The sequence below is a fragment of the Schistocerca gregaria genome, chromosome 8 (assembly GCF_023897955.1).
Source record: "Schistocerca gregaria isolate iqSchGreg1 chromosome 8, iqSchGreg1.2, whole genome shotgun sequence".
Classification (NCBI taxonomy): domain Eukaryota; kingdom Metazoa; phylum Arthropoda; class Insecta; order Orthoptera; family Acrididae; genus Schistocerca; species Schistocerca gregaria.
In genome coordinates this window covers 469,628,341-469,655,965 of record NC_064927.1, presented here as the reverse complement: position 1 = coordinate 469,655,965, position 27,625 = coordinate 469,628,341, and the positions used below count along the sequence as shown (strand labels likewise).

General features: G+C 37.7%; 1 protein-coding gene across 14 annotated transcripts in view; it reads left to right on the top strand.

Annotated features, from left to right (window-relative positions):
* The window catches only part of LOC126284467 (myelin regulatory factor), a 1,300,448-nt gene extending 1,273,666 nt beyond the window's left edge, over positions 1 to 26,782 (top strand). For all 14 annotated transcript variants that reach the window (XM_049983414.1, XM_049983413.1, XM_049983418.1 and 11 more), the window contains 3 exons: positions 7,476 to 7,650; positions 14,853 to 15,099; positions 25,176 to 26,782. In XM_049983414.1, the coding sequence (XP_049839371.1) occupies positions 7,476 to 7,650; positions 14,853 to 15,099; positions 25,176 to 25,259 (506 nt within the window). In that variant the 3' untranslated portion in view covers positions 25,260 to 26,782. The remainder of the gene's footprint in view (positions 1 to 7,475; positions 7,651 to 14,852; positions 15,100 to 25,175) is intronic.
* Positions 26,783 to 27,625: the final 843 nt, after the last annotated feature.

Here is a 27,625-nt window from a genome sequence, read left to right as displayed (position 1 = left end):
TCCACCAGCATGAGTGACCTTTAAAAAGGATAGAGTGTTATGGCTTGACATCTGGGAAAGAACACCTCGGAAAAGGCAAAGATTGTCAACTGTTCATATGCTGCTGTTGTGAGCATCTGTGGTAAGCTGTTGAAGGACAATGTAATCACATGCAGACAATAAGATGTTGGACATCTACACTTCATCACAGAACAAGAAAATGGAAGGCTTTCTACAGTCATAAGAAAGTATGGCCAGTATTGTACTATGGAGAACATTCATTTGGGCTTTCATAAAATCAGCGATGGTAATCAAAGGTATGGTCACAGCTTTGGACTACATGAATATTATTGCAGACCACTGACATCTCTTCATGTTTGATGCCTTTCCCATTTAATATTGCGCCTTCCAGCAGGATAACTACCCAAGGCTAGGATCATGCTGCAGTGGGTTGATGAGCATGATGTGAACCTGACAGAAAACATCTGGGACACTCCTAGGTGTCAGCTTCATGCTCACAAACCACCGACCTGTAATTTGTGGGAATTGTGTTACCTGTGCATAGAAATCTGGTTACACTTACTTCCAAAAACTTACCAAAGGATTTGTCAAATATATGCGACATAGAATTGCTACAGTGTTGTATTCCAAAGGTAGATGAACATGCCATTAAGCAGGTGGTCATAATGTTTTGTCTCATCAGTGTACATGCTCCTGTTGTTTTAATAAATGGTTTGAGGCATATCACCAATGCCACCATTCCTGTACAGTTGATAAAGATTACTAATTTTTCTTTATATGGTAGTCCATAAAACAGAGAATAGCATATTACGATATGCTGTATGTTTTGTAGTGGTATCTACTTTCTCGGCATATTTTCTGTTTTGAGCAAACTGCTCACCAATGCATTAGCACAATTTTCTTGTGTTTCCTTACAGAAACAATTGAAAAATGTATCCCAGTTAACTGTTTGACTGCTACAGATGTGCTTTCTGCATTCCGTACTGAGCACAGCTTTGTTGTGGCTGTACTCGTTGACTAATACTGCTACTTATGCTGAGAGAAGGCATTTTGGACACTATGAGATACTTATCATCTGATTTTAAGAAAACTGTTCAGTGAAAATACTTGATTTTTGCATATCTTACAGTGAGATATCTTTGCTTGATGAAGGACTGAATTTCTCTTCATTATTCAGCATAGCAGCATTGCATGAAATTTTACACAGTTTTTAGAGGTAAAAATGCATTGCGTAAGCTTTGTGTATGGTTGTGTTTAAACATGTTCTTCGCACCTGGGGAGCAGCAGACCATGACAAGTTAACTCACACACAGCAATCAGAGGTTTAGTATTAGAGGATTCTTGTTATTAGAGTGTCCGCCAATGTTGCCCTTCCTCTGATCTAGCTTCAGTTTCTCCAAGTTCTTTTATCATAATTAGATGAAACCCTACTTTTTTGCCAGTGAGTGAAAAGTATGATAAATTAAAATTCACGGGATTTTCCCCAACCATTCCTTTTGGCAGTGTCTTCAGTCTCAAGTAGATCTAGGGGCATGCTGGTAGTTAACATTCATACTTCTCTTATGTTCCATGTCTTGATGAACAAGCAACATATAAATCTTTATAAAGTTGATTTCTTCTCAATCCCATTTCTCCTCTTGTTTGCTAAGTTGCACCCAGTACTCCATGCGTTCTCTTCATCATTGTGAAGCTAGAGGACCATGTCTGAGCTTCAGTACAAATCATTAGAATAAAAGTATATAGTTTTTTTTGGATAGAATAAATTGTTTATAAAAGGTAATGCTTTTTACAAACAAGTGGCTTTCATCAATGAAAAATATTTAATGTGGATAATATTCACTGGAGGATGCCCTGTGAACTTTACTGGCAATGATTCTAGCTATGTATGAACTTTTTGCTCTGGTACCGATGGACTTGTCATTTAAGTGAAGCATTCTCAAGAGTAATATAATCAAAACGTAATTCCATTAAAAAATAGAATGTCCAAAAGTACATCTCCAAACCAATGATCATTTACCTTTGATTTTATGAGAAGAAACAATAAAGTTTGTCATATCATGTATCTTTCCACCATGATGACTGAGAAATCACTAATAATACTTGCACATTGGAAATTATCTACAGAAAAAATTATTTGTTTCATTTACTCTAAACATTCACCCTAATTGTTGGAATATCCTGAAAGATGACTATTTCCTACTTTGGACACCTACTGGCATCTACACTGTAAGACTAAAGGCTGTGCCATTTTCATAACAAAACCAAAATATATGCCATTTGTGTAGACAAGAATGATGGTAACAAATATTCTAATGCCAGTACTAAAGAATAGATAAAAACATAAAGAGATGACAAGAACATCGACATGATGGCCCCGGTAGCAAAAGCCCACAAATACTCCAACTGAAGAGTCCACAAATGACAGGTACTGGGAGAATACCACAGCTATACACATCTTTAGCACTCATTGCCTACCATGTAGTGCTGCATCTTAACATGTGCACAGCAGTCGGGGGGTGGGAGGCTAAATAAAATGCATTCATAAAATAATTCTGCTACTGCAATGTGCAAGAGCATAGGAACAATAATCGGGATTTTGGAATTCACTCCTGTTCCATTTATTGGACTTTAGTCAGGCAATTACTCTTGAGAAGTGTGATGCGATATACTAAGGTAAGGGATGGAAAGAAGAATGGAACTAGTGAGAGGGAGAATGGGATGGTAATGAGGAAACTTGCTGGAAATGAGAACTACTAGAGGCTGGCGGTGGTGTTAAAGTATGTATGTAGTGGATACTTAACACTTACAAAAGAAAAGGTCTATAATAACTGGTAACAATTACATATAGAAGGGAAAATACAGTTGCACGTTGCTGCCAAAATGCATTCCAGTGAGTTAAAAGTGCAATGACACCAGAAAGGGAAATACACTTTCCAGTCACATTAATATCAGCACCCACCAAAAGCCTGAATAACCACCTTTCGCAGCACTGACCACTGCAAGATGTGCAAGAAGAAAGTCAGTGAGGTTCTGGAAGGTACTGACAGACATGTGAAACTGTTCTGACTACAGTGCTGTGGCCAGCTGTGGTAGGTTCCTCTGTTGAGGACCCTTGGTGCATACAGCCTGATTGAGATGGTGCCACAGATTCATGACTGGTTTTCAGTCGGGAGAGTTTGGTGGCCAGGGAGTATGGTAAACTCATCCTACTGCTCCTTGAAACATGCAGAAATCCAAAAGATAAGCCCTGAAAAAGGTTTGAAAACCAATCACCATAGTGTTCAGTGTGTAAGTAATAAGAGCATGGATCTTAAAATATGTTACCTTAACGTTAAAGGACTGAAAGATAAAGAACTTATCATAAATGAGTTTGGTCATGATAACCAGTTTGATATTTTTTGTCTGAGTGAACACTGGGCTAATGAGAATGAACTTGCAGTTGCCAAATTTGACAATTTTAGTATAGTAAATAGCTACTGTAGGAAAGAGCACAGTAGAGGTGGTGTGACAATTTATTCCAATGAGTCACTCAATTGTACAATAACCAAAGTAGACCTAAATTCCTTGTGTGATGAACAGCACTTTGAAGTTACGGGTATAATCATTAATGGTCATAAGCTAATAGTAGTATCCATGTACAGATCACCAAAGGGAAGCATTAACATATTTTTAGAAAAAATGGACATGCTATTAAGTGAATTAAGTAATATTAAATGGCTACACTATGATATTGCAATAGGAGGTGATTTGAATGCTGATTTTGATGTTACTAAATGTAAGGGTAGTGTTGCAGATCTGGAAAACTTACTAAGACAATACAATTTACATCATGTTAATAATAGGCCCACAAGAAACAAAGCATGTTTCGATAACATCTTTGTAAACTTCAATATCACTGAAAACACATGCGAAGTTGTAGTGTTCCCATTCTCTGACCATGACTCCGTATCTCTCAATTATGCAGGTAAAATTCCCCTCAATAGGAGCAATGCAAACAGACCTGTCCCAACAGTTGTGATTACCATATCCGTAACTGAAGATAAAATTAACACATTTCGTAATTCCCTTGCTGACAGACTGGTTTGGCCATTGTAGTGTCGATGGACATTACACGTCAAGTAATGACCTGCCAGCCAAAATAATATTTGATAGATTTTTTAATGCATTCTTGACCCTATTTAACCACAGTATTCCCATAAAGAAAATCAAAATATTGGACAGCAGCCACAAATCCAGATCTCAAAACAGACAAAATATATGGTACACTAAGCAGCTGACAGATCTAAAGAAACAAGTTTTGGTACTGTACAACATATACAATAGTATGAAGTCTGTTTGTGCCAAATCAGCCTATGTGGAATGCATGAATGAATACAAAAAAGCCATCCTGCAAGCCAAAAAAACCTACAATGCCAACAGCATACATAATTCCACCAATAAATGCAAAACCACTTGGCCACCCTGATTTAGGTTTTCCGTGATTTCCCTAAATCGCTCCAGGCAAATGCCGGGATGGTTTCTTTCAAAGGGCATGGCTGACTTCCTTCCCCGTACTTCCCTAATCCAATGAGACTGATGACCTTGCTGTCTGGTCTCCTTCCCCGAAACAACCAACCAACCAAAACCACTTGGAAAGTAATTAACAGTGCTGCCACAGATACTAAAAAAGACAAAATTAATATCCCACCACAAACACTCAATGAGTTTTTTTATTAATTCAGTGAAAGAATTAGGAGACACAATTATCAAACCAGACATTAGTCCATCAGAGTTACTCTCCCAAAATTGGCATAGACAGTCACTAAATACAAGCATGATAACCTTCTCCAAAGTATCGCCTAGATATGTACAAGGGGTCATAAAACAACTGAAATCATCTGATAGCTTAGATATATATGGCATATCATGCAACCTGCTAAAAAAAGTGTGTGATTGCATTCTCTACACTTTAACCCATTGCATAAACAAGTGCTTACTTGAGGGATATTTTCCTGATGAGTTAAAACTGTCTAGGGTCGTCCCAGTATACAAAAAGGGAGATAAAGACTCTCCGTCTAGTTACAGGCCTATCTCAATAGTACCCGTATTCTCCAAGGTAATAGAATGCATCATGTACCAACAATTAACATCTCACTTTGAGAATCTAGGAATAATTAATGCTACACAATACAGGTTTAGGGAGAATCTGTTGACCATTGATGCAATGAACACGGTAGTCAGTTACATCCTCAAAGTTTTTGAGAACAAAGGCTTTGCTCAGGTCTCATTCTGTGACCTAAGCAAGGCCTTCGACTGTGTTGAGCACATGCCACTACTAGAGAAACTAGAATTCTATGGTATCAAAGGAAACAATCTCAGACTATTAAAAGGTTATCTCAACAACCGTAAACAGGTAGTTTGTGTTGGTAAGGAAATGTCAAACATAGAAAATGTTAAAGTAGGTGTGCCTCAGGGATCTGTACTGGGGCCCTTCCTGTTTCTGATAATGATCAATGACCTCCCCTCATTTATTAGATCTGCCACTGTATTGTATGCAGATGATATGACTTTTCTTCATAGCAGTAACAATCTTAATTATCTTAAAACCTGTGCTGAAAATACACTCACTCATCCAGCATATTGGTTCAGAGCAAATGGTTTCCTGCTAAATGAAAATAAAACTCAGCAGATAATCTTCACTCTAAGAGACAAGCAACTATCTGATGACTCTAGCTCTGTTAAATTCCTGGGAGTTTATTTAGATGAAAAGTTATCCTGGGGCCAACATGTAAACTATATTAGTAGTAAGCTATCTAGAGTAATTTATTTATTAAGACAACTCAGAAATTGTGTACCTGAAACATACATCAGATCATCTTATTTTGCATTTTTCCACAGTATAATATTCTATAGCATTATCTTGTAACTGTAGCCATATACATGACATCCTATTATTGCAGAAGAAAGCCATTAAGATAATTATATATTCTTCATATATGGCTCACTGCAAACCCTTCTTTACTAAACAAAAAATTATGACTGTAATAAACCTCTATATATACAATGTCTTAATCTTTTCGAAGAAGAACCTACAAGACGTGAAATGTAGAGAAAATGTACATTGTTACAACACAAGAAGCATCAAACACATATACACGCCTTACCACAGACTATCAAAATCAATAAATAGCTATGAAGTCACAGGGCACAAACTATTTTATAAGCTGCCACATGCCATACAGGATCTTCCTGAACATACATTCAAAGAAAGACTGCACGAATGGTTTATTGCCCACCCGTTCTATGATATCAATGAATTCTTCAACTGTAAAATGCAGTAATCCAACAGATGACCCACTGTACATTTATTGTAACATAAGGTTAAATATTTCAGTAGTCAATACCTTATCACACTGTATTATAAATTGTAACTTCATTTGATGTTGTTAATTGCTGTAATGGCCTAAAGACAATAAAATCTTTAATATTATTATCATTATTATTATTACACTGTGAGCTGTGTGTCAGACTGTATTGTCCTGCTGGTAGACGCAATCATGCCAAGGAGAAAACAAACATGTAGAGGCGGACATGGTTCTCAAGGAGAGGTGCATACTTGTGCAGTTTCATTGTGCTTTCCAAAATGACAAGATTACCCAGGGAAAGCCCAGACCATAATGCGCCCTTCTCCAGCCTGGACCCTTCTGACGATTGTTTCAGGGTGGTTGCTTTCAGGTGTTTTATGCACAACACACCAACGACCATCTGTCCGATGGAGCATAAAACATGATTCATCTGAAAAGGCCACCTGTTGCCACTCCGTGGATGTCCAGTTGCAGTACTAATGTGCAAATTCCAGCATTTGTCACTGAGGAACAGTTGCCAACTTGGGTGCTTCAACCAGGTGTCTGCTGGCTTCAACCAGGTTTCTGCTGTGGAGGCCGATATGCAGCAATGTTCACTGAATAGTCACTGAGGAAACACTGTTGGTAGTCCCTTGGTTTATCTGGGTGCTCAGTTGCTCAACAGTTGCACATCTATTTGCTCATACACATCTCTGCAACCATCATTCACCTGTCATTTATGGCCCATGTTGTACCACAGTTGCCTCACCCCTGATATGGGATAGCACTATTTTGCCATATGCAGTATACTTTAACCACAGCAGCACACCAAAAGTTTACAAACTTAGCCATTTTGGAAATGCTTCCACCCTGGACCCAAAAGCCAGTGATATCAGATAAATCGCTCTGTTTCTGCATTATGACAATGGATGGACAGTTTCTGTGTCCCCTTGACATGCTTTATATACCCTTCACTGTTGTGCTGCCAACTGCCGACTGTGAGTGGTTATTGCACATTGACATCAAACATAAGTGAAGGTCATGTTAATGTGACTGGACCGTATAATTCTTCATATAATTCACATCATTTTACTTCATACCTAATGTTTGTTTGTTTCCTGCATTAATGTAACTTTGACTTTTCAATTTCAGAGACTGAGCAGCCCACAATAAGCTTAGTGGGAAGCAACTTCAATCAGACCTTGACACCAGCGTTCCTTTATGAAAATGCTGACCTGTTTTCAAATGATTTGAGAGCATGGAACCACACTTACATAATACCACTGAGTAAATATTTGACTGATAACTACATTGAGTTACGTTTTCAGTAAGTATTCCTTTATTTACACTTTTAGATCATGAAAGTGTGTTCAGTACAATTACTAAATTAGTATAATTATGAAATAAGTTTTTGAGTAAAGAAAGTTGCATTATTTATATAAGTTCAGATTAAAGTCTGCACAAGAAACAGTAATAGCAGCAGCAGTGTAATATTTGTGAAAACTGCAACACTCAGAAATAATAGGTTGAATATATTCAAACTCTAAGCATGTGTAGGATAGTATACTACCAGTAACCGATCAAGGACCATGTCCCAGGCACCTTTTGTTGTTGTGGTCTTAGTCCGAAAACTGGTTTAATGCAACTCTCTGTGTTAGTCTATCCTGTGCAAGCTTCTTCTTCTTCTCTGTATAACTACTAGATTAGCCTACATCCCCCTTGAATCTGCATACTGTGTTCAAGCCTTGATCTCCTTCTGAAATTTCTACCCCCTCCTCCCCTCCCTTCTAACTTCTGTCCATTACCAAGTTGGCAATTACTTGATTCCTCAGGTTGTGTTCTATCACTCAGTCCCTTGTTTCAGCAAAACTGTACCATAAATTTCCTGCATCCCCAATTCAGTTCAGTGTCTACTCATTAACTGTTCAGTCTACCCATGTAATTATCTGAGTTCTTCTGCAGTGCAACTTTTCAAAAGTCTCAGTTCTCTTCTTGTCTGAACTGCTTATCACCCATGTTTCACATCTGTACAAGGCCAAAAGACTTACAAATTTTTATATTCATTATTCAATCCTCACAAAATTCTCTTTTCCAGAAATGCTTTTCTTGCTATTGGCAGTTGGACTTTTCATATTCTCTTTATTTCAGACATAATTTACCTTCTCAACCACTGTTTCTATTTAATGTGCTTCAGTTCAGCTTGGGTTCTCTATAATTTTTACATCTGGTTTCCTTTCTTCTTCCATTATACTTATGCATTTTTCCCCCTGAATTTAAGCTGTCACAGTGCTTAACAGTGAACCATAACTCTGAATTCAAAATGTTACTTCACAAAGGAAAACTCAGGAGTATTGCTCCAATGTAATTCTCATATGACTGAGAAGATGACTGAAGTAGACATTAGTGTCAGTGTCATCGTGAAACAGTTGAAATCATTAAAATGGAATGAAGCTTCTGGGCGCAATGGAATCCCTTTCAGATTCTATACTGAACATGCAGCTAATTTAACTCCTCTTGTAATTTTAATTTGCGATGGATCCCTGAAACACCAAACAGTGTCCAGTAGTTGGAAGAAAGAATAGGTCAAACCCATCTGCAAGAAGGCTAACAGAAGTGATCCCCAGAACTTCTATCCAATATCCTTGACATCCATTTGTTGTAGAATTTTAGAACATATTCTGAGCTCAGCCACAATGGGTTATCTTTAATAGAATGACCTTCTCCAAGCCAACCAGCCTGAATGCTGAAGACATAGATAATGTGAAACCCAAATTGCACTTTCCTCACATGACATACTGAAAACTGTGGATGACATAAATCAAGTAGATGCAGTACGAAGGGTGGTTGAAAAGTTTCTAGACTGAGATAGTTACTGTAATGTCTTGCACCTGCTTTTATGGTGACCCATTGTGGATATCAAGCCAAATTTTGGGGCTTCAGCTTCATTAGTTTTGCCACTACAGTGCGATGTATACCATAGTGTAAGCAAAATGGTGAATATCAACAGAATTAAGAACCATGCTGTGACTGAATATCTTCATTTGAAGGGAATGACACCCAAGGAAATTGCAGAGGACATGTGGGATACACTTAAGGAGAATGCTCCATCTTATACAACAGTGAAACTAGGTGTCTGACTTCGGAAGAACAAGTGTGGAAGATGTGCCAAGGAGCAGAAGGCCTGTCACCATTGCCACTGATGAAACAGTGACTGCAACTCACAATACAATTTCTCAGGATCATTGAACATAAGAGACGGGACTGATCCACCATGGTACAGGAAACAAGTCAGAATACTGTTGCAGAAGCAACAAAAAAAGCATGCCAAATTCAGAAGAACGCAAAATCCCCAAGACTGGCCAAGTTTCACAGAAACTCGAAATTTAGTGCGGATGTCAATGTGAGAAGCTTTTAATAGTTTCCACAATGAAATATTGTCTCAAAATAAGGTAAAAAACCCAAAGAGATTCTGGTCATCTGTAAAGTACACCAGTGGCAAAAAAACAGTCAATACCGTCACTGTGTGATAGTGATGGAAATGTTACCAACAATGGTGCCACTAAAGCAGAGTTACTAAATACAGTTTTCTGTAATTCCTTCACGAAAGAAGACAAAGTAAATATTCCAGAATTCGAAACCAGAACAACTGTTAGCATGAGTGACATAAAAGTAGATATCTTAGGTGTCGTGAAACAACTCAAATCTCTTAAGAAAGATAAGTCTTCCAGTCCAGATGGTATACCAATCAGGTTCCTTTCAGAGTATGCAGACATAATAGCACCTTTCTTAGCAATCATATACAACAGCTCACTTGATGAAAGGTCTGTTCCTAAAGACTGGAAAGTAGCACAGCTCACACCAATATTCAAGGAAGGAAATAGGGGTAATGCATTGAATCACAGACCCATATCACTGACCTCAATTTGCAGTACCATTTTGGAACATATACAGTACTCAAACATTATGAATCACCTTGAAGAAAATGACTTATTGATACATAACCAACACGGATTCAGAAAATATTGTTCTTTTGCAACACAGCTAGCTCTTTATTCCCATGAAGTAATGAGTTCTGTCGACAAGGGATCGCAGATCAATTCCATATTCCTAGATTTCAATAAGGCTTTTGGTACTGTTCCTCACAAGTGACTATTAATCAAATTGCATGCATATGGAGTATCGTCTCAGTTGTGTGACTGGATTTGTGATTTCCTCTCAGAGAGGTCACAGTTCATAGTGATAGATGGTAAATCATCGAGTAGAACAGAAGTGATATCTGGCATTCCGCAAGGTAGTGTCATAGGTCCTCTACTGTTCCTGATTTATATAAATGATCTAGGTGATAATCTGAGCAGCCCCCTTAGATTGTTTGCAGATGATGCTGTAATTTGCCGTCTACTAAAATCATCAGACGTTCAATTCCAATTACAAAATGATCTAAAGAAAATTTCTGTATGGTGCGAAAAGTAGCAATTAGCACTAAACAAAGAAAAGTGCGAGGTCATCCACATGGGTACTAAAAGAAATTTGATAAATTTTGGGTATACGATAAATCACACAAATCACACAAATCTAAGGGCTGTCAATTCGACTAAATACCTAGGAATTTCAATTCTGAACAGCTTAAATTGGAAAGACCACATTGATAATACCGCGGGGAAGGCGAAAGAAAGACTGTGCTTTGTTGGCAGAACACTTAGAAGATGTGACAAACCCACTAAAGAGACAGCCTACATTACACTTGTCCATCCTCTGCTGGAATATTTCAGTGTGGTATGGGATCCTTACCAGGTAGAATTGATGGAGGACATCGAAAAACTGCAGAGAAGGGTAGCTCATTTCATGTTATCGCACAATAGGGGTGAGAGTGTCACTGATATGATACGGGAGTTGGGGTGGCAGTCACTGAAACAAAGGTGGTTTTCTTTCCAGTGAGATCTATTTACGAAATTTCAATTACCAACTTTGTCTTCCAAATGCAAAAATATTTTGTTGAACCCACCTACGTAGGGAGAAATTATCGTCATAATAAAATAAGTGAAATCAGAGCTCGAACGGAAAGATTTTGGTGTTTCTTTTTCCTATGCTTGATTCGAGAGTGGAATGGTAAAGAAGTAGTATGAAAAAGGTTTGATGAACCCTCTGCGAGGCACTTAAGTGTGAATTGCAGGGTAACCATGTAGATGTAGATATAGATATAGATGTAGATGTGGATGTTGCAGCACATTGAAACCACATTTGGAACCTTCCATGGGTGTGCTCATGAATTGTTGTGAATATTTTGGGACTGTGGAAAGTTTCATCTGATTGGGCCATAAAGGCTTGAATGCTGATCAGAGATGGGAGTGTGTGCAGTGTTGTGAAGAAATCATCTGCCAATTTGAAGCAGTTGAAAATGGCTTTCGTGCAGGGTATGTGATAATGGATTAAATGTGGGTTCACTACTTTGATCCTAAGAGAAAACAACAGTCACAACATTGGAAACATCCTGAATACCCTACCCCACAAAAATTCTGGGTGCAAAAATCAGCCGGTAACGTGATGACATCGGTCTTCTGGGTTGCAGAAGGTGTAATTTTGGAGGATTAGTTGCAAAAGGGCATAACTATCAATGCATTGTACTATTGCATCCTACTGCACCATTTAAGAGAAGAAAGAAAGAAAAAAAAAGGCGCAGAAAATTGGCAAATGGAGTTCTGCATCAGGGCAACGCACAGGCACACAAAACCGTAGCAACACTGAAAACTCTGCATGACTGCGGGTTCGAATTGTTACATCATCCACCATATTCTCCTGATTTGGCTTCATCAGGCTTTTTTCTTTTCCCAAACCTAAAATCAGACCTCAAAGGATGTTGATTTGACAATGATGATGCAGTGATTGATGCTGTGAACGCTTGGTTGGATTTGAAATCAAAGACCTTTTATTTGAATGGTTTGCAGAAGTTATCTGAGTATGCCCACAAGTGTATTAGTGTACACGGGTATTATATTGAAAAATAAATTGGTATTACAAAATTTCTGTCATTCTTTATTTGTTAGGCTAGAAACTTTTCGCCCCCTCCCCCTTATATTGCTTGATTTCCAAAAACCATTTGACTCAATACCACATCTACGTTTATCATCAAAAGTTCAGTCAGATTAGGTATCAAGTGAAATTTGTGACTGGATGGAGGACTATTTGGTAGGGAGGATGCAGCAAGTTACCTCAGATGGAGAGCCATCAACAGATGCAGTAGTAACTTTGTGTGTGCCCCAAGGAAGTGTGTTGAGACCATTGTTGTTCATGTTGAATATTAATGATTTTACAGACCCTATTAATAGTAACCTCAGACTTTTCACAGAGGGAGTAGTTATCTGTAATGAAGTGCACTCTGAAAAAAGCTGCACAAATATTCAGTCAGGTCTTGATCAGATTTGTTGCAAAGATTGGTAGCTTGCTTTAAATGTGCAGAAATGTATAATTGTGCACTTCACAAAAGAAAGCAGTTCCCTATAATATCAATGAGTGACAGTTGAAATCAGTCAGCTTATACAAATTCCTGAATGTAACATTTTGCAGGGATATGAAGTAGAACAATCACAGAGTCTCAGTTATATGTAAAGTAAGACGCAGAGGACCATTTATTGGGAAAAAGCAATCAGTCTACAAAAGAGACTGTGTACAAAACACTCGTTACCCATCCTAGGATACTGCTCAAGTGTGTGGGACTCATACCATATAGGACTGGCAGGGGATATTACACAACTGCAAAGAAGGGCAATACAAACAGTCACAGATTTGTTCAATCCACTGGAGAGTGTTACAAAGATGTTGAAAGAACTGAACAGGCAAAAGCTTGAATATAGATGAACAGTATCCCATGAAACCATAATTAGAATGTTTCTGGACCAATTTCAAGCAATGAATCTAGGAATATATTACAATCTCCTATGTATCGCTCTCATAGGGGTCACAGAGACAGGGTTAGACTAATTACATTATGCACAGAGACATTTAAGCACTCATTCTTCCTGTGATCCCCACTTGAAAGGAATGAGAGAAAGCTTTGATAACTAGTGCAATGGGACATACTGTCTGCTATACACTTCACACTGGTGTGCAGAGTTTAGATGTAGATGTAGATCATGACATATTGTCTCTGATGCCTTCCCCTTCATATCTGTTTACCCTCTTCCTCACAACATGTGGATCTGAGTGACCTGCCCTTTCTTTTTAATCTTGCTCAATCTATCACTCTTTCCTCCCAGCTGAAGGGAATTTTAGTTCCAGAAGTTAGATATCGTACCTATACAAAATGCAACTGCAGTAGATCAGTGCAGTGAGATATACTTCCAGCTTATAAGAGTGTTTATTTGGCCCAGCTGATCTCCACCAAAGAAGTTTGCATTTGGAGTTGCACAACTATCGACATTTATTAGTGTGACCAGTAAGAACACTTCCATCCATAGATTGAAACCACATAATTTATAAGCCCATGTATCATGAAAGATATATTCTCTGTACGTAACCCCAGCAGAATTTTTCATGTTTCCCAAACTTAAAACCATGTTGACAGGACATATTTTCCAAAAACCACGGAGGAGATTCAGGATAATGGACAAGAGACCTGCGTGCCATCCCACAAAATGCATTCCAGGAGGCTTTCCAAAAGTGGAAGAAATGATGGGAACAATGTATTGCCCGTATAGGGGACTATTTTGAGGGGGGCAGTGCTTAAAATGTTATACATTTAGCAATAGAGGTGTTATAACACAAGTTCAGTTTTATTTTGAACAAACCTCGTACAATTAGTTTAGTAAAAGAAACAAAATTAACAAATCAAATGTAAGGGAAAGGCAGTGGATGTGCAATGAAGTGAGGAGTAACAAGTGGTTAAAAAGCATGATGTGTGACAAAGCCCGTATTTCAGTTACTGGCAAAATGTATGTAACTTCAGGGACAATAATCTGTGAGAACACATATTTGTTTTACCATTCATGTCATATGGATTACCTCTTCAAACACTAGTTCTTCTAAACCAACCCAGATTTTCCTTTGTGAAATTCTTTTAAACCCTTAATGATGTGGGCCGGCTTTCCATAATTTATGTGCATTTCATCATTTGCATAGTCTCATTATGAATTTTGTTTCATGTCCTCCTCCTTTTTTGTGCTCTTCTTCATTCACTTCCCATTTCTTTGTCCATTGGTTATTAATCAAATATTACTTTTGATTCATTTTCTGTAACATTTCTCTCACTTTATCAGTATTTTCTGCTATACTTCTACTGATGGATGAATTACTTCATATTTTGAGAATTGTGCACATACCCTCTGTGTTCTTAAATGAATGATTTGGCTGTACAACCGCTGCACCATTTGTTATTGGTTCAGTAATCCTGTTTTGCTTATTTTTTAATGGAGAAATCACATTAAAGTGGATAGATTTGTTCTAAAAGCAGGAAACTTTATTGATAATGGCTCTTCTAATGACACAGTTAAATGTATTCTGTTTGGTCTAAAGTATGTTGCAAATGGATTTATACAGGCACACCCAACAAGTGGAAGCGTGCATTGTGGGGGAGCCAAGGTCAGTGTGTCCCAGAGCACTGGGTGGTTCCGACCTCAGAGCACCTGAAGAGCGGATGAGTGAGGTCCAAGCCCAGGGTCCTAGCCATGTTCAAGCTCCTGCACAGGGGCAGATGCAAATGCAGGAGCAAGTGTTCCACATCCCAGTGCGGTCTTTTGTCCGAGCAATGTACCGTTATCGAATTCCTACTATAAGGCCTCTCACTGTAAGTATTTCTACCCAGAACAACTTTTACATCTTAACTTTTTGTGATGGTTATATTAATGTATTTTATCTGCATATCAATATCCACACCTGGATTTAAAATATTTACACCCTACAAACCACTGTAAACTTTTAAGTGAAAGTAATTTTTATTGCAGTAGACAGGGTGCTTGCGGTATAATTGCAGATATTATGACCATTGGTACCTTAATATATACCCACCTCAGTGTGTTAGTTGTTTTTTCTCTGTGTCTAACAGTCTTACAGCAATCACGTCACATAACTTACCACCTCATGTTTGCTGCACAGTCGTAATTGCACCACTAAGTGGACTACACCTGTCAGTATGGACTAACCATTCGTGTCCATACGTCCACCTTCAATACCTGGCCTGCTGCCCAGTGGTAAAAAAACATTAATGGATTGCTATGGCCACTAGTACTTGGAGGTGCTAACGAACCTAAAACCATAATAACTACATTTATTATTCTGCAAATTAAGTAAATACTTAAGTAGTGTTGATCAGTACACTTCTTGTGCCGACAATAAAAGTATCTGCACTTTTACCTCTAACATCCTGTATATTAAGTGTTGTTTCTGATTAATTAAAAATAGAGAGTGAGAATGAGTAGTAGTAGTAGTAGTAGTAGTAGTAGTAGTAATGAGCAAACATTATATACAGTAAGAAATGTAAACATAAGAATTGTTTCTGAAGTAGGCTTTGATAGGTTGAGTATAGGTCTGTTGACACATATTACAAAATATTATCCCAGCTTACTGACATCAGTATCTTTCTTTTTAGTCAACTTAAGTTCACTTGTACCCAATAATTATAGTATATTATCTCCCAGTGTTCATAAACTGATCAACATTTAACTGGTGTGTCTTGAGCATTAGAGTGCACTGTTGTGTACAATCTCATTGACTTCCTTGATACTGTAAATTTAATGCCAAACATCAGTTTGCACTTCAAAAGTGTTGAGAGTGCAACTTTAATCATTATATCTGTGATTTATGTAAAATAACTTCAAAGATAAAAAAGGACATTTGCTACTGTCATTATTCTGTGCTCAGTTATCTCCAGCTATTTTTCAATTTAACAAAACCAACTAATAATAGTCTTTAACATTTTGTGAGTGTTATTTAAGGGTGAGAACTGAGAATTTGTCGAAAATCACTGAGACGAGACAATTACATTCATTCCAACAATCAGTGAACTAAAACATTTCAGAGACAAAAGTGACTTGTCCACTTTCATGCCACTTAGGAAAAATGAGGTGTTATTGTATTACTTACAAAAATTACAACTTCAACTATATTACATTAATAGAAATTCCAGAGTGGAAACAACAAACAGAAATTGGGGACTACAACTTAAAGGTACTTGATGGCCACCCAAAAGATGTCCAGGTTTCCAAGTTACAGTATCCCCTCTTTTTCAGTAGATGCCCACATTCTTTCTTACAAGCTGAGACAAGTAAACATGAATTTTTATGGAGACATTAATTGTTTACTAGTGACAGCCAAAGCAGACGGTTTGGGGAAATATAGGACTGGATCAGCTAGGAAGGGGAAGACATGTGGGCTAAAGATGGAATAGCCAAATTTTCGAAGGCAGGAAGGGGATATATGACAAATAGGGTGGGAAATGAAAGGAGGTAAAAGGGTAATGGCAACAGAGTGGCTGAGGTTGGGGTCTCATGGAAGTTAAACAAAGGAGATGTGAGAGAGTGGGATGTCCTGAACAGGTAGTTTTTACCTGCTGGCTTTGGAAAGAACATCCAAACTGCAGAAGTGTTCAAGCATAAATTAAAGTTATTGTTCTTGTGATGTGCAGCAAGTTAAGAGACTAAGGTGTTGAGTTTGCCGGTAGCATAAGTTTAGTAGTGGCTGTTCATGTCCAAATGCAGCTGATTAGTTGTAATACCCACACAGAATACAGTACAGTAATGTCAGCATAGTTGCTATATTAATACCTGGCTGCTTTCACACATAGCCTTGCCTTTGCACTGGGTACAGCTGTACAATGTGGTGGGTGGGTATATGGGACAAGTTTTGGACTTGTGTCCTCCAAAAGAGGATGGCCTGTGGGGTGCAGGACTGGTAGAAGAAGTAGCATATAGGTGAATTGTAATATTGCATAAATTGGGCAGTTTACAGAACACTTGTCAAAGAATGAGGTTAGGATTTTTGGTAGATTATCCCTCATCCTAGAGACAAAGCCCTGTTGAAGGATTTGATACAATTTATCAAAGCCTGGGTATTAAAAGAAATACTGGTTGGTGACAAGTTAGCAGTGGTGATGGGTTTGTTGGTATCCACTTGGCAGCTCTGTGGATTTGTTTACAGATTTGCCCTTCAAAACAGATAGAGTTCTACAGTAGAAAGACCATGGACTTCAGGGATTCAGATGTAGAGAAGTGTAACATGAACAGTAACAAGAAACTAGTAATGGAAAAAGAAACAAAGTGTAGGGAGTTATTTATCTGATGTGTAGTTACAGAGACTGTAGATAATTGTGTGAGATTTTAGAAGGTCTTTCTGTGAGGATCTAGTAACCAACCATGATAGGAGGCAAAGCAGTGGAGTTGGATATGTGGATCTTGAACTCAATGGGAAGGGATTTGGGGAAGTAATGTTAAGCCAAGTTGGAAATGATGAATTTCTGTAAAATTATCTTGTGTTGATGATAGGAGGATGGAAGGCATATGGTTGTGAAAAGGTGTATAGCAATACTGACCTGATTGTTACAGTCTTTTCCTTGGCAGCATCACTCTTCTTTGACATGGCCCATAATTTAGATTGTACTGGCACATGCATTTATTCTTCACTAAATTCAGCTATTAATAACACTGACAGTGATCAATTCTTCAACAACAAAAATGTATTAGTGCACTGAACTAGCTCAGCACCTGCATTACCTAATAACAGACCAATGGTGATGTTAATTGTTTTATTGTGACAGAAAACACAATACACATTTACACAAAAAGGTCATAATTTACAGTTAGTACTATCCTGTAGTAATTAACCATTGTGGTACTTCAATTAATTCAGTCCATAATGAACTTACCCATGTCTAACAACCAATCGTCATGACGGTGGTGTCCTGCCACACCTCTTGCTAATCACAATACAGTTCAGTTAAAACTGTTCATTACCTTGAGTTACTGTAATACTTCAGACATTAATATTAATGAGTCTCACAGTTGCCAGTACAGTTATTTTTGTGTACAAAATGTACATGATTGTGGCATGAGCTAACACTGAAAGTGCACCTGAAATAGGTCATATTTGTGGGGCTTTGAACCATAGAGTGCTGCTTGTGAATGACATCCAACTATTTATAGATGGGCATAAGAAAAGACTATTATTTCATAAATTACATTGGGTTTTTAAAATTGACTAGGTTGGATTTCTGCTATTTCGAATGAACTATCAGAACTAATGCAATTTCGGTGTATAGAAAATGTAGAAATTTAGAAAAATTCATGGACACTATTGTTCTTACACAATGAGAATCTCCTTATTTACTGTATAAGTGACATATTGCAAATTAAGATAAACTACATGAAGTTATAATTAGTGAGTTAATTAATATGTGCTATATGTTACATTGTACAGAAAAATTATGGTAACAAAAGTATGTAGTCAAAAATTAGAATCAGAAGTGGTTGGGGCAAAATCTCTGATGAACATTGGTAGTGTCTCAGAACTTCAAATTTAATTATATCAGAATATAACTAGTTTCAGGTAATTTAAAATACATTATTGTAAGTCAGAAAAGTTAGCTTACAAAAGGTGTAGGTCATTACCTTGGATTTTGCAAATTGGCTCATAAGTTTTCATGGTGTGGACTGTAGTACTAATGTCAGTTAGTTATAGCTTCAAATTGTGAGTGCCCCTATGAAAACTAATTACAGCAATGTAAACAGACCAACAAAAGTGATAACCCGAACAGTAAAGTCAAGTGAAATTAGGTCTAATTAAAATCTTGAAATTTTTGTATATGAGTCACATGCCAATAGATAAATTATTGAAAATAAGATAAAAACTAGCAAAAAATTTGATTATTGGAGGGAGTAGAAAAAACATAATGGATGAGAAGAATCCACCTTACTATGTCACCTGTTGTAACTGGATTAGACAAGTCTCAATGTCTGACTGTGGTCAATAGTGTGTGGATAGAAAAGATACTTCCATACAAAGGAATGAGTAAAGGAAAATATGTCCTTTCATGTGCAACAATAGTTAAATTTGGGTTTGTGATAAAGGTGAGGCCTTCTGAGTGGACCCAAACTACAGCAGAAATGAGTTTCTTAGAAAAAAGATAAAAGCAGAGGCAGTTGAGTCTTGTAGTTATGTAGGACTAAGGTGGTGAGGGCTATGAACTATGCTGGCAGAAAAAAAATTAGCGCACCTCGAAAGACAACATTGATTTTGATCTAGTGACAGCATATGGCACCAGGGGAATGTACTGATAATGGTTTCAATGTAATCTGCCAACAGACATGCTATCAGCTATGCATTGGCATAGCTACCAGAGTGCCATCAATGTCTACCCTTTAATAGGGAATACTCACAGCCAGAAGGTTTAAACATGGGAAGCAAACAGGCAACCATGCCATGGAGATGCACTCGTGCTTCCTACAGCCAACAGAGTGAGTTTGAAAGGGGTCAGACTGAAGCCTTCTAAGTGGCAACATGGTGCTTTCAGAGAAGTGTCACAGAAGTTGGATGTGCTGCATCAGCTGTGCTATAATGCTAGTATCAGTGAACAAGTGAATATTCTCACACCCATAGACAATGGTCTGGATGTCCACTCAGCACAGACACCCACCAGGATTGTTGTGTTGTAATGCTGCCATTACAATGACAGATCCTACAGCTACCACAGCACAGATAAGAGGGCTTGTGAGCCCAGACTTGTCAGCAACATGAACTGTTGTTAAATGATTATTAGTAATGGAACTACAGGCATGCACCCCTTTTGCCCGTTTTCCACTAACACCACAGCTTCGAAATGCATCATTCAACTGATACAATCAAAGGATAACTCTGAAGATGGAGTGGTGTGCTGTGGTCTTCAGCAATAAAACCAGATTCTTCCTGCACGCAAGTGATGGTCATGTGTGCATATGATGTAGACCTGGTGAGTGCTGTACTATGGAACTAGAGAAAGATCGTTGCCTTCCATTCCTGGATGTTTTGGTTAAACGGAAGAGTGACGGCTGTTTTTAGAGATGTCCATTTTTCTTCAATGGAACTGCCTTTTGAACTATTCCTTATCGCAACATCTATAGCCTTAGAGTACTTCAGGTGTATCTCTTCATTCCTTACCACTTCCGTATTCCATTTCTCTGATTCATCCTGACTAGTCTCTTGAACTTCATTACTACTAAAATGTGATCTGAGTCTACATCAGCTCCTGGCTACACCTTTGTCTTACTCTGTTGTATGATGGGAGTGGATTTGCATGCAGCTTGCTGCTGAGCTTTGATCATGCTCAAGGCTGGGTCCGAGGCCTTGCTTAATTGAAAGCCGCTGTCTTTATTTATTAGTCTATCATGAAGTCAGATCTCTACTGATTCTTTTAGAATATAGTTCCAAAAGGTGTTGGATTGTTACAACAACTTGGTGTTGTTGTAATTCGTGGTACATCCATGGGAGATGCAGTGCTCTGCCACAGTCGTCTTTGTTGGTCATTCATTGTCTGTGTGGGGTTTGTACTCAGCGCCTCTGTCCTATACCGTCTAGATAGTCAGGCCTACATAAATTTTCTCACACTGGAAAGGGATGTGGTAGATTCTCAGTTTCTGGAGTCCTACATCATCCTTGATTGATCTAGGTCTTAGGTGGTAAGCAGAACACATAAATGATGTTATGTTTCTGGACTATTCTTCCAATTTTTACTGTTATGTTCCCAACAAATGGGAGGATTGTCAATGTAACAGGCTTCTCTTCATCCCCAGCAGGCTATAGTCTTAGTTTCTTTGCTCTTAAGGTATATTGTGTCTGGTGGTTGGTGGAATTGTCCATGGCCTATAAATGCTGCAGTTTGGTTGGTAGACTGTCACAGTCCGAGATTTCATCTGCTCTGTGCATTAGTGTGCTTAGGATACCTCATTGTGAAGGCACATGAAATCTGGAGGCATGCTAGTACAAATGTGCAAGTATCTGTTTATGGTAGACGCTGTGCCATAGTGTACCATCTGGTCTTTGCATGAGAAGCACATCCAGAAATGGTAGTTTGTTTTCTTCTATCTCTATCATGAATTTGATGTTCTGGCATAGCAAATCCATGTGTCGCAGGAAGTCTTGTAGATAACATCATCAGTGTGAGCAGATTACAAATGTACCATCTACATATTAAAAAAAGTGCTGTTGACTCAAGGATTAATTCTTCAAATCCCTCCGCCTCCGTAGACATTCTGACCAGCAGTGGTGATAGCAAGCAGCCTAATGCTATTCCATCTGCTTGTTCAAAGAAACTTCCATTGAATAAAAAGTAGATGTTGAAGCATATATCTCTAGGGGCAAGATAGATACTGCCTAAAGAAAAATTAAAGAGAATATCAAGAGCTCAGATGGAAAACAGTCTTAAGCAAAGAAAGGAAAGCAGAAAGGTGGAAGGAGAATACAGAGGGTCTATACAAGGGCAATGTACTTGAGGGCAATATTATGGAAATAGAAGAGGACATAGATGAAAATGAAACGGGAGATATTATACTATGTGAAGAATTTCAACCTAACTCAAGAAAAGGCCCCGGGAGTAAACAACATTCCAATAGAACTACTAACAGCCTTGGGACAGCCAGCCATGACAAAACTCTTTCATCTGGTGAGCAAGTGTGGTATACACCACTTCTAACAAACACTGAACAACGTGCTCCAGTACGCGGCCTCCAAATCCATCGCTGGCCGTCTTCACACGTACACTCCCTTACGTAGCAAGAAATACATCGCAGGCCGCACTTCTCCGGGCGGCTCGCAGTTACCATTGCTGGCCGCCTACGCGCGCGCGCATTTGTCAGCACACAGCAATTGGCTACGCCAGGAAACATTGCGATTGGTTTTCCCTGGAAAACAGTGACCCCAGCCGACGGCACCATTAACTAGCAAGCCTTATATAAACCCGGCCACCGCCGCAAACAACAGTTCTCATCAGGAAGTGCAGTATGCCGTGTTCCAGCTGCTTGTGGATGACGTGCCGCACCACTCGAGGTTACCTGGCTAATGGGCGGAAATCTTGCGACTTCACTTGGAGAGGCTGAACTTCACTGGACTTGGGAATAATTACGGGACGTGCACCCCACCATGCACATTTGGACATTGGTATAACCAAACTTTAATTATGCATTACTTCTGAGTGTGAGCCTGGATAGACACTTGGCTAACATAATTGTTAAAAAGTGATTTGTGATTTAATAAACCAGACTGAAGAGGTTATTGTGTTTTTCCTGGTTATAACAGTAAGATGTACGAGACAGGCAAAATTCTCTCAGACTTAAAGAAGAATATAACAATACCAATCCCAAAGAATCCCAAAGAAAGCAGGTGTTGACAGGTGTGAAAATTACCGCACTATCAGTTTAATAAATCATGGTTGCAAAATACTAACATGAATTCTTTGCAAATGAATGGAAAAACTGGTAGAAGCCAGTTTGTATTCCATAGAAATGTTGGAACATGTGAGGCAATACTGACCCTACGACTTATCTTAGATGATAGGTTAAGGAAAGGCAAACATCCATTCCTAGCATTTGTAGACTTAGTAAAAGATTTTCATAATTTTGACTAGAATACTCGAATACTCTTTTTCAAATTCTGAAGGTAGCTGGTGTATAATACATGGAGCAGGAGGCTATTTACAATTTGTACTGAAACAAGATGGCAGTTATACGAGTCGAGGGTCATGAAAGGGAAGCAGTGATTGAGAATGGAGTGAGACAGGATTGTAGCCTATTCCCAATGTTATTCAATCTGTATATTGAGCAAGCAGTAGAGGAAACCAAAGAAAAATTTGGGGTAGGAATTAAAATCTATGGAGAAGAAATAAAAACTCAGAGGTTTGCCGATGACATTGTAGTTCTGTCAGAGACAGCAAAGGACCTGGAAGAGCAGCTGAATGCCATGAACTGTGTCTTGAAAGAAGGATATAAGATGAACACCAACAAAAGCTACATGAAGATAATGGAATGTAGTCGAATTAAATCAGGTGATCCTGAGGGAATTAGATTAGGAAATGAGACACTTAAAGCAGTAAATGAGTTTTGCTATTTGGAGAGCAGAATAACTGAAGATAGTCAAAGTAGAGAGGATATAAAATGTAGACCTGCTATGGGAAGGAAAATGTTTCTGAAGAAGAGATATTTGTTAACACCGAACTTGCTGTTCATTTTTTGGAATACAACCTATGACCAGCTTAGAGACAGAAGACTTTCTGCAGGACCTGACCATTATTTTTCAGGACAATGCTCAAGCATGTACAGTGCGAGCTGTTACTGATTTGTTTGTCTGATGGGGCTGCTAAGTGCTATACCACCTACTGTACTCCCCTGACTTAAGCCCTCATGAGTTCAGTTCAATTTCTAAACTGAAGAAAACACTTCATGGCATTCAGAACTGCTACAAATTCGTCAGGCAATATACTGCGCTGCTCAAACTGTCAACACAACTGGCACTGCTAAGAGTATCCTACAATTTCCACTTTGTTGGCAACAAGTTATACACAATGCTGGTGACTACTTTGAAGGTCAGTCAAACTTTTAAACACATATCTATTTTGTATGAGCTGTAAATAAGTAGTTGCCACTATTAAAGTCCCAACCCTCATACTACAAAAACTTTATGATTTATTAGATGACAACACCTACAGGTGAATTGATGATTATCCTGCCAATTGAGTGAAGAGGATGACCATCAAGCTTCTCCAGCACAGATTCCCAGGTAAGAAGACTGTGAAGAAACTTTGTAGAGGAGCAGCTGTGTCACCTCAACTTTCCAGATTACCTTAAGTCCATGAGACAAAAGTCTTATTGGGATCAATCAGATATGACATAGGACTCTGGAAGTTGGGAGTCTGCCACATCCCTTACCAGTATGGGAAAATGTATGAAAACTGGATTATCTGGATGGTACAGGAAAGATGCACTGATGACAAACAGCCGACAGAGTCCACTGTGTTAGAGGACTGTTTCTCTCGTGGGCTTGGCATGAATTGTGATGACACCAAGTTGCTGCAACAGTCCAACACCTTCTGGAGTTGTACTCTAGAAGAGGCAGCAGAAAACTGACTACGTGACAGACTGATGAATAAAGACAGCAATTTTCAGTTAAGCAAGGCCTGGGATCTAGCCTTGAGCATTATCAAAGTGCAGCAGCTATCTACATGGAAACCTGCTCCCATCATAACAACTGGAGAAAATGCAACGTCAGCACCCAGAGACAGCTGGCTGAAGGATGTGGGAAAGGACAGAAGAGGACATTAACAAGGCATTCAGCAGAATTTAATCAGTCATCAGCAAAGCCTAAAGATGGCAAGCAGTCAGTTTGCTGAAATATCACACTTTCTAAGTGATGCCACCCAAATGAATACCCAAGAAATATTGAAAACATAAGTAATTTCCTGCTTGGAGTACCTAAGCAGTTTGCAGATTTCTTCCCAGTCTCATCATTTCTCTTCCCTTCTCTTTCATTATTTTTATGTATTTATTATTTTTCTCATTGTCACTATTTTTTTCAATTATTCTTATTCATCTTTTATTTTGCAGACTTTCACTTTTTTCTGACTATGTCACATGTATCATCTGGTACCAGTATTAATTTTTCTCCAACTACTGCAATGGGTACATTTAGATTTCATTGCTGCTAATTTAGGAAAATGCAATGTATAATAATAAGTGCAATTCTTATCATGTTAGTGTGACTGTCACAATAAGAATTTTCCTTAATTTTATTATTATTTATTGTTGTTAATTTAACAAAAATTACATGACACTACTCTTGAGTATATTTAAATAACATCATCTATACAATAAGATTTTGAGTAATGTAATGAAATATTTTTATTTTCAGAAGCTGTGCACACGATCAGCTGAAGTCCCTGAACTTACTTTCTTCGAGTACAATTTTGTTTTCTATAGAGATTGTGCTGAGTGATGTACATGGAGCATTTAATACTCAGAGTTGACATACAATTTGTGGTTGGTATGTGGCAATAAAAGAGAATTGTATTGTTGGAAATGAGCTCTAATATGTTACCTATAAACTCCCCTAAGAGTGATACAAGTTGATTGCTGTTTTACAATTATCTTTTAGCATTGTTACAGTAAAACTAAGTTTCAGTCCCAAAAATATAATAAGGAATTGTATACAAGAATGCTGTGTGATATACCTCAGAACTGACACTATATGATTTTTCTTCTTAGAACAATAGCCATGACAACTTTCAGTAAGTAAGTTTTTAAAGAGATAAATAAAGAAAACATATGTGTTCCTGGTGCAATTTTAAACACTCATGGACTACGTCAGTAAAGCAAGAATGCATTAAACTGAGCAGCAACCTGATGTATTCTAGCTGAATTTTATATTTGTGTCATGATCTGTTAGTTGTTAATATAATATCTTATTCATCTTCATAAACTCCATTGTTTACATACACATTACAATTATGTAAATATTTGTAAGACTAAGTAATGTTCTATGTAATGTATAATGTATATTCTCACATTTTTGTAGTTTAGTGTTGAGTTTTTTGGTCTGTCTATCAGATTGAACAATACTATTTTGGAAGCTGAAGCACAGCCTTGTACATCTTTTGCATTAGTTTCCTATACAACAATTTACTCTTCCATTTTTTTGCAGAAAGTATCTATCTCTGTATGCAATATTCTTTTAGTTTTTGAACAGTGCTGATATATTTAGACTGTTATGTCACCATATACCTTCAAACATGGACTTAATTTTGAATTGTATTCGTGCCAGGATCATCAATATATGTATGCACACATTTATTAATATCTGGCATTTATTTTACATAATCAGTTGGACCATTCCATGCAGTGATAAGAATTGGACTGTACATAATGTATTCTAAATATTTTAGGTGAAAGGATTTCCACAGTGATGATAAGAAATATTGTACATATACACATTTGATTAAGTAAGAACATTTTGTTCTATTGTATTGAGAAATAACCATTTGGACAAAACCTCTGATGTTCCAAAGTTTAATTTATTGATAGAGAATCAGTGTTTTGAAATGTGCAATAATTCACTTAATTTCAATGTATATAATTCATCATTATCATGAATGTAAATAGTCTTTCCAAGTTGTTGTCTGTGGAAAATCAATTTTTATGGTATACAGAAAATGCCATTAATTTAAGGAATGACAGTTTTCATATGTATAATATTCATTTTATTGTTATAGACTGGTTCATTGCCCTGTAACTTCAGTTGCTAAAACTACATAGCAGTTTCTTTATAGACTTATATATGCTATTAATGTAGAAGGGGAATAATTTCTAAAAGTTAGTATGTTTTTTAACTTCTTCCTTTAAATCCAAAACAATTTCATTTGTTTTACAGCAGGAGATTTCTGTTCCATTTTGTCTGACATGACATGGGGTTGCATCATAATTCATGTTGCTGATGGTTCCTTGCTAAAAAAAAAAAAGAAAGGGGGAGGGAGTCAAATACCCTATTGTAAATGGAAATAAGTGGATGGAGCACCATAGTTGTACTAGTACAAGTATATTAAAAACATTCAAATTAAATCATTAGCATTACCATTAAAACCTGGCAAAACCAGTGTGTCTTGCCAATACGAAATTAATTTACAAAATGACTCAGTTTTTTTATAAATAAAAACATACATAGGGAGATGAAATACATAACAGTGTCTTCGTAACTGATAATTGTCAACCGTTCATTTTAATACATGGTTATTTAGCAAAAGGACATTTAATTGCAGACAGAAAACCAATTTACACGAGGAATGTCATACCAGTTATGAAGGAATCATACTGTACTGTGATATTAAAAACTTATACAGCATTTCACCTAAACTGGAAGAAGTGTGTAATTTGCAAACAAAAGAGGAAATTTTAAACTGGTACAAATACTATATATTGAGACTTTTGTTGTTCCTTTTTATTCAGAAATGCTATTCACAAAAATTTTATTTGAGACTAGAGACCAGCATCTACTTATCAATTTCTGGCAAAGTAAAAACTGGAGTAAGACTGACAGACCCATGAGTAAAATAGAAATTAGGAACCCTACGTCAGAATTATCAGAGCATGTTATCTGTCAGAAGGATATGCAAAATAATCCACTCCGTCTCCCATTCTATTTGTGAGGCCAGTAAGCCCCACTGCAGTCAGTCCAGTTTTCCCAGTTTTAACACTTGATATGTAAGTGTACTTTATCTATCTAAGTTGTGCTAATATACCATTATTTTTACATCCAATTTTTAACGTTATTCTCTCTCTCTCTCTCTCTCTCTCTCTCTCTCTCTCTCT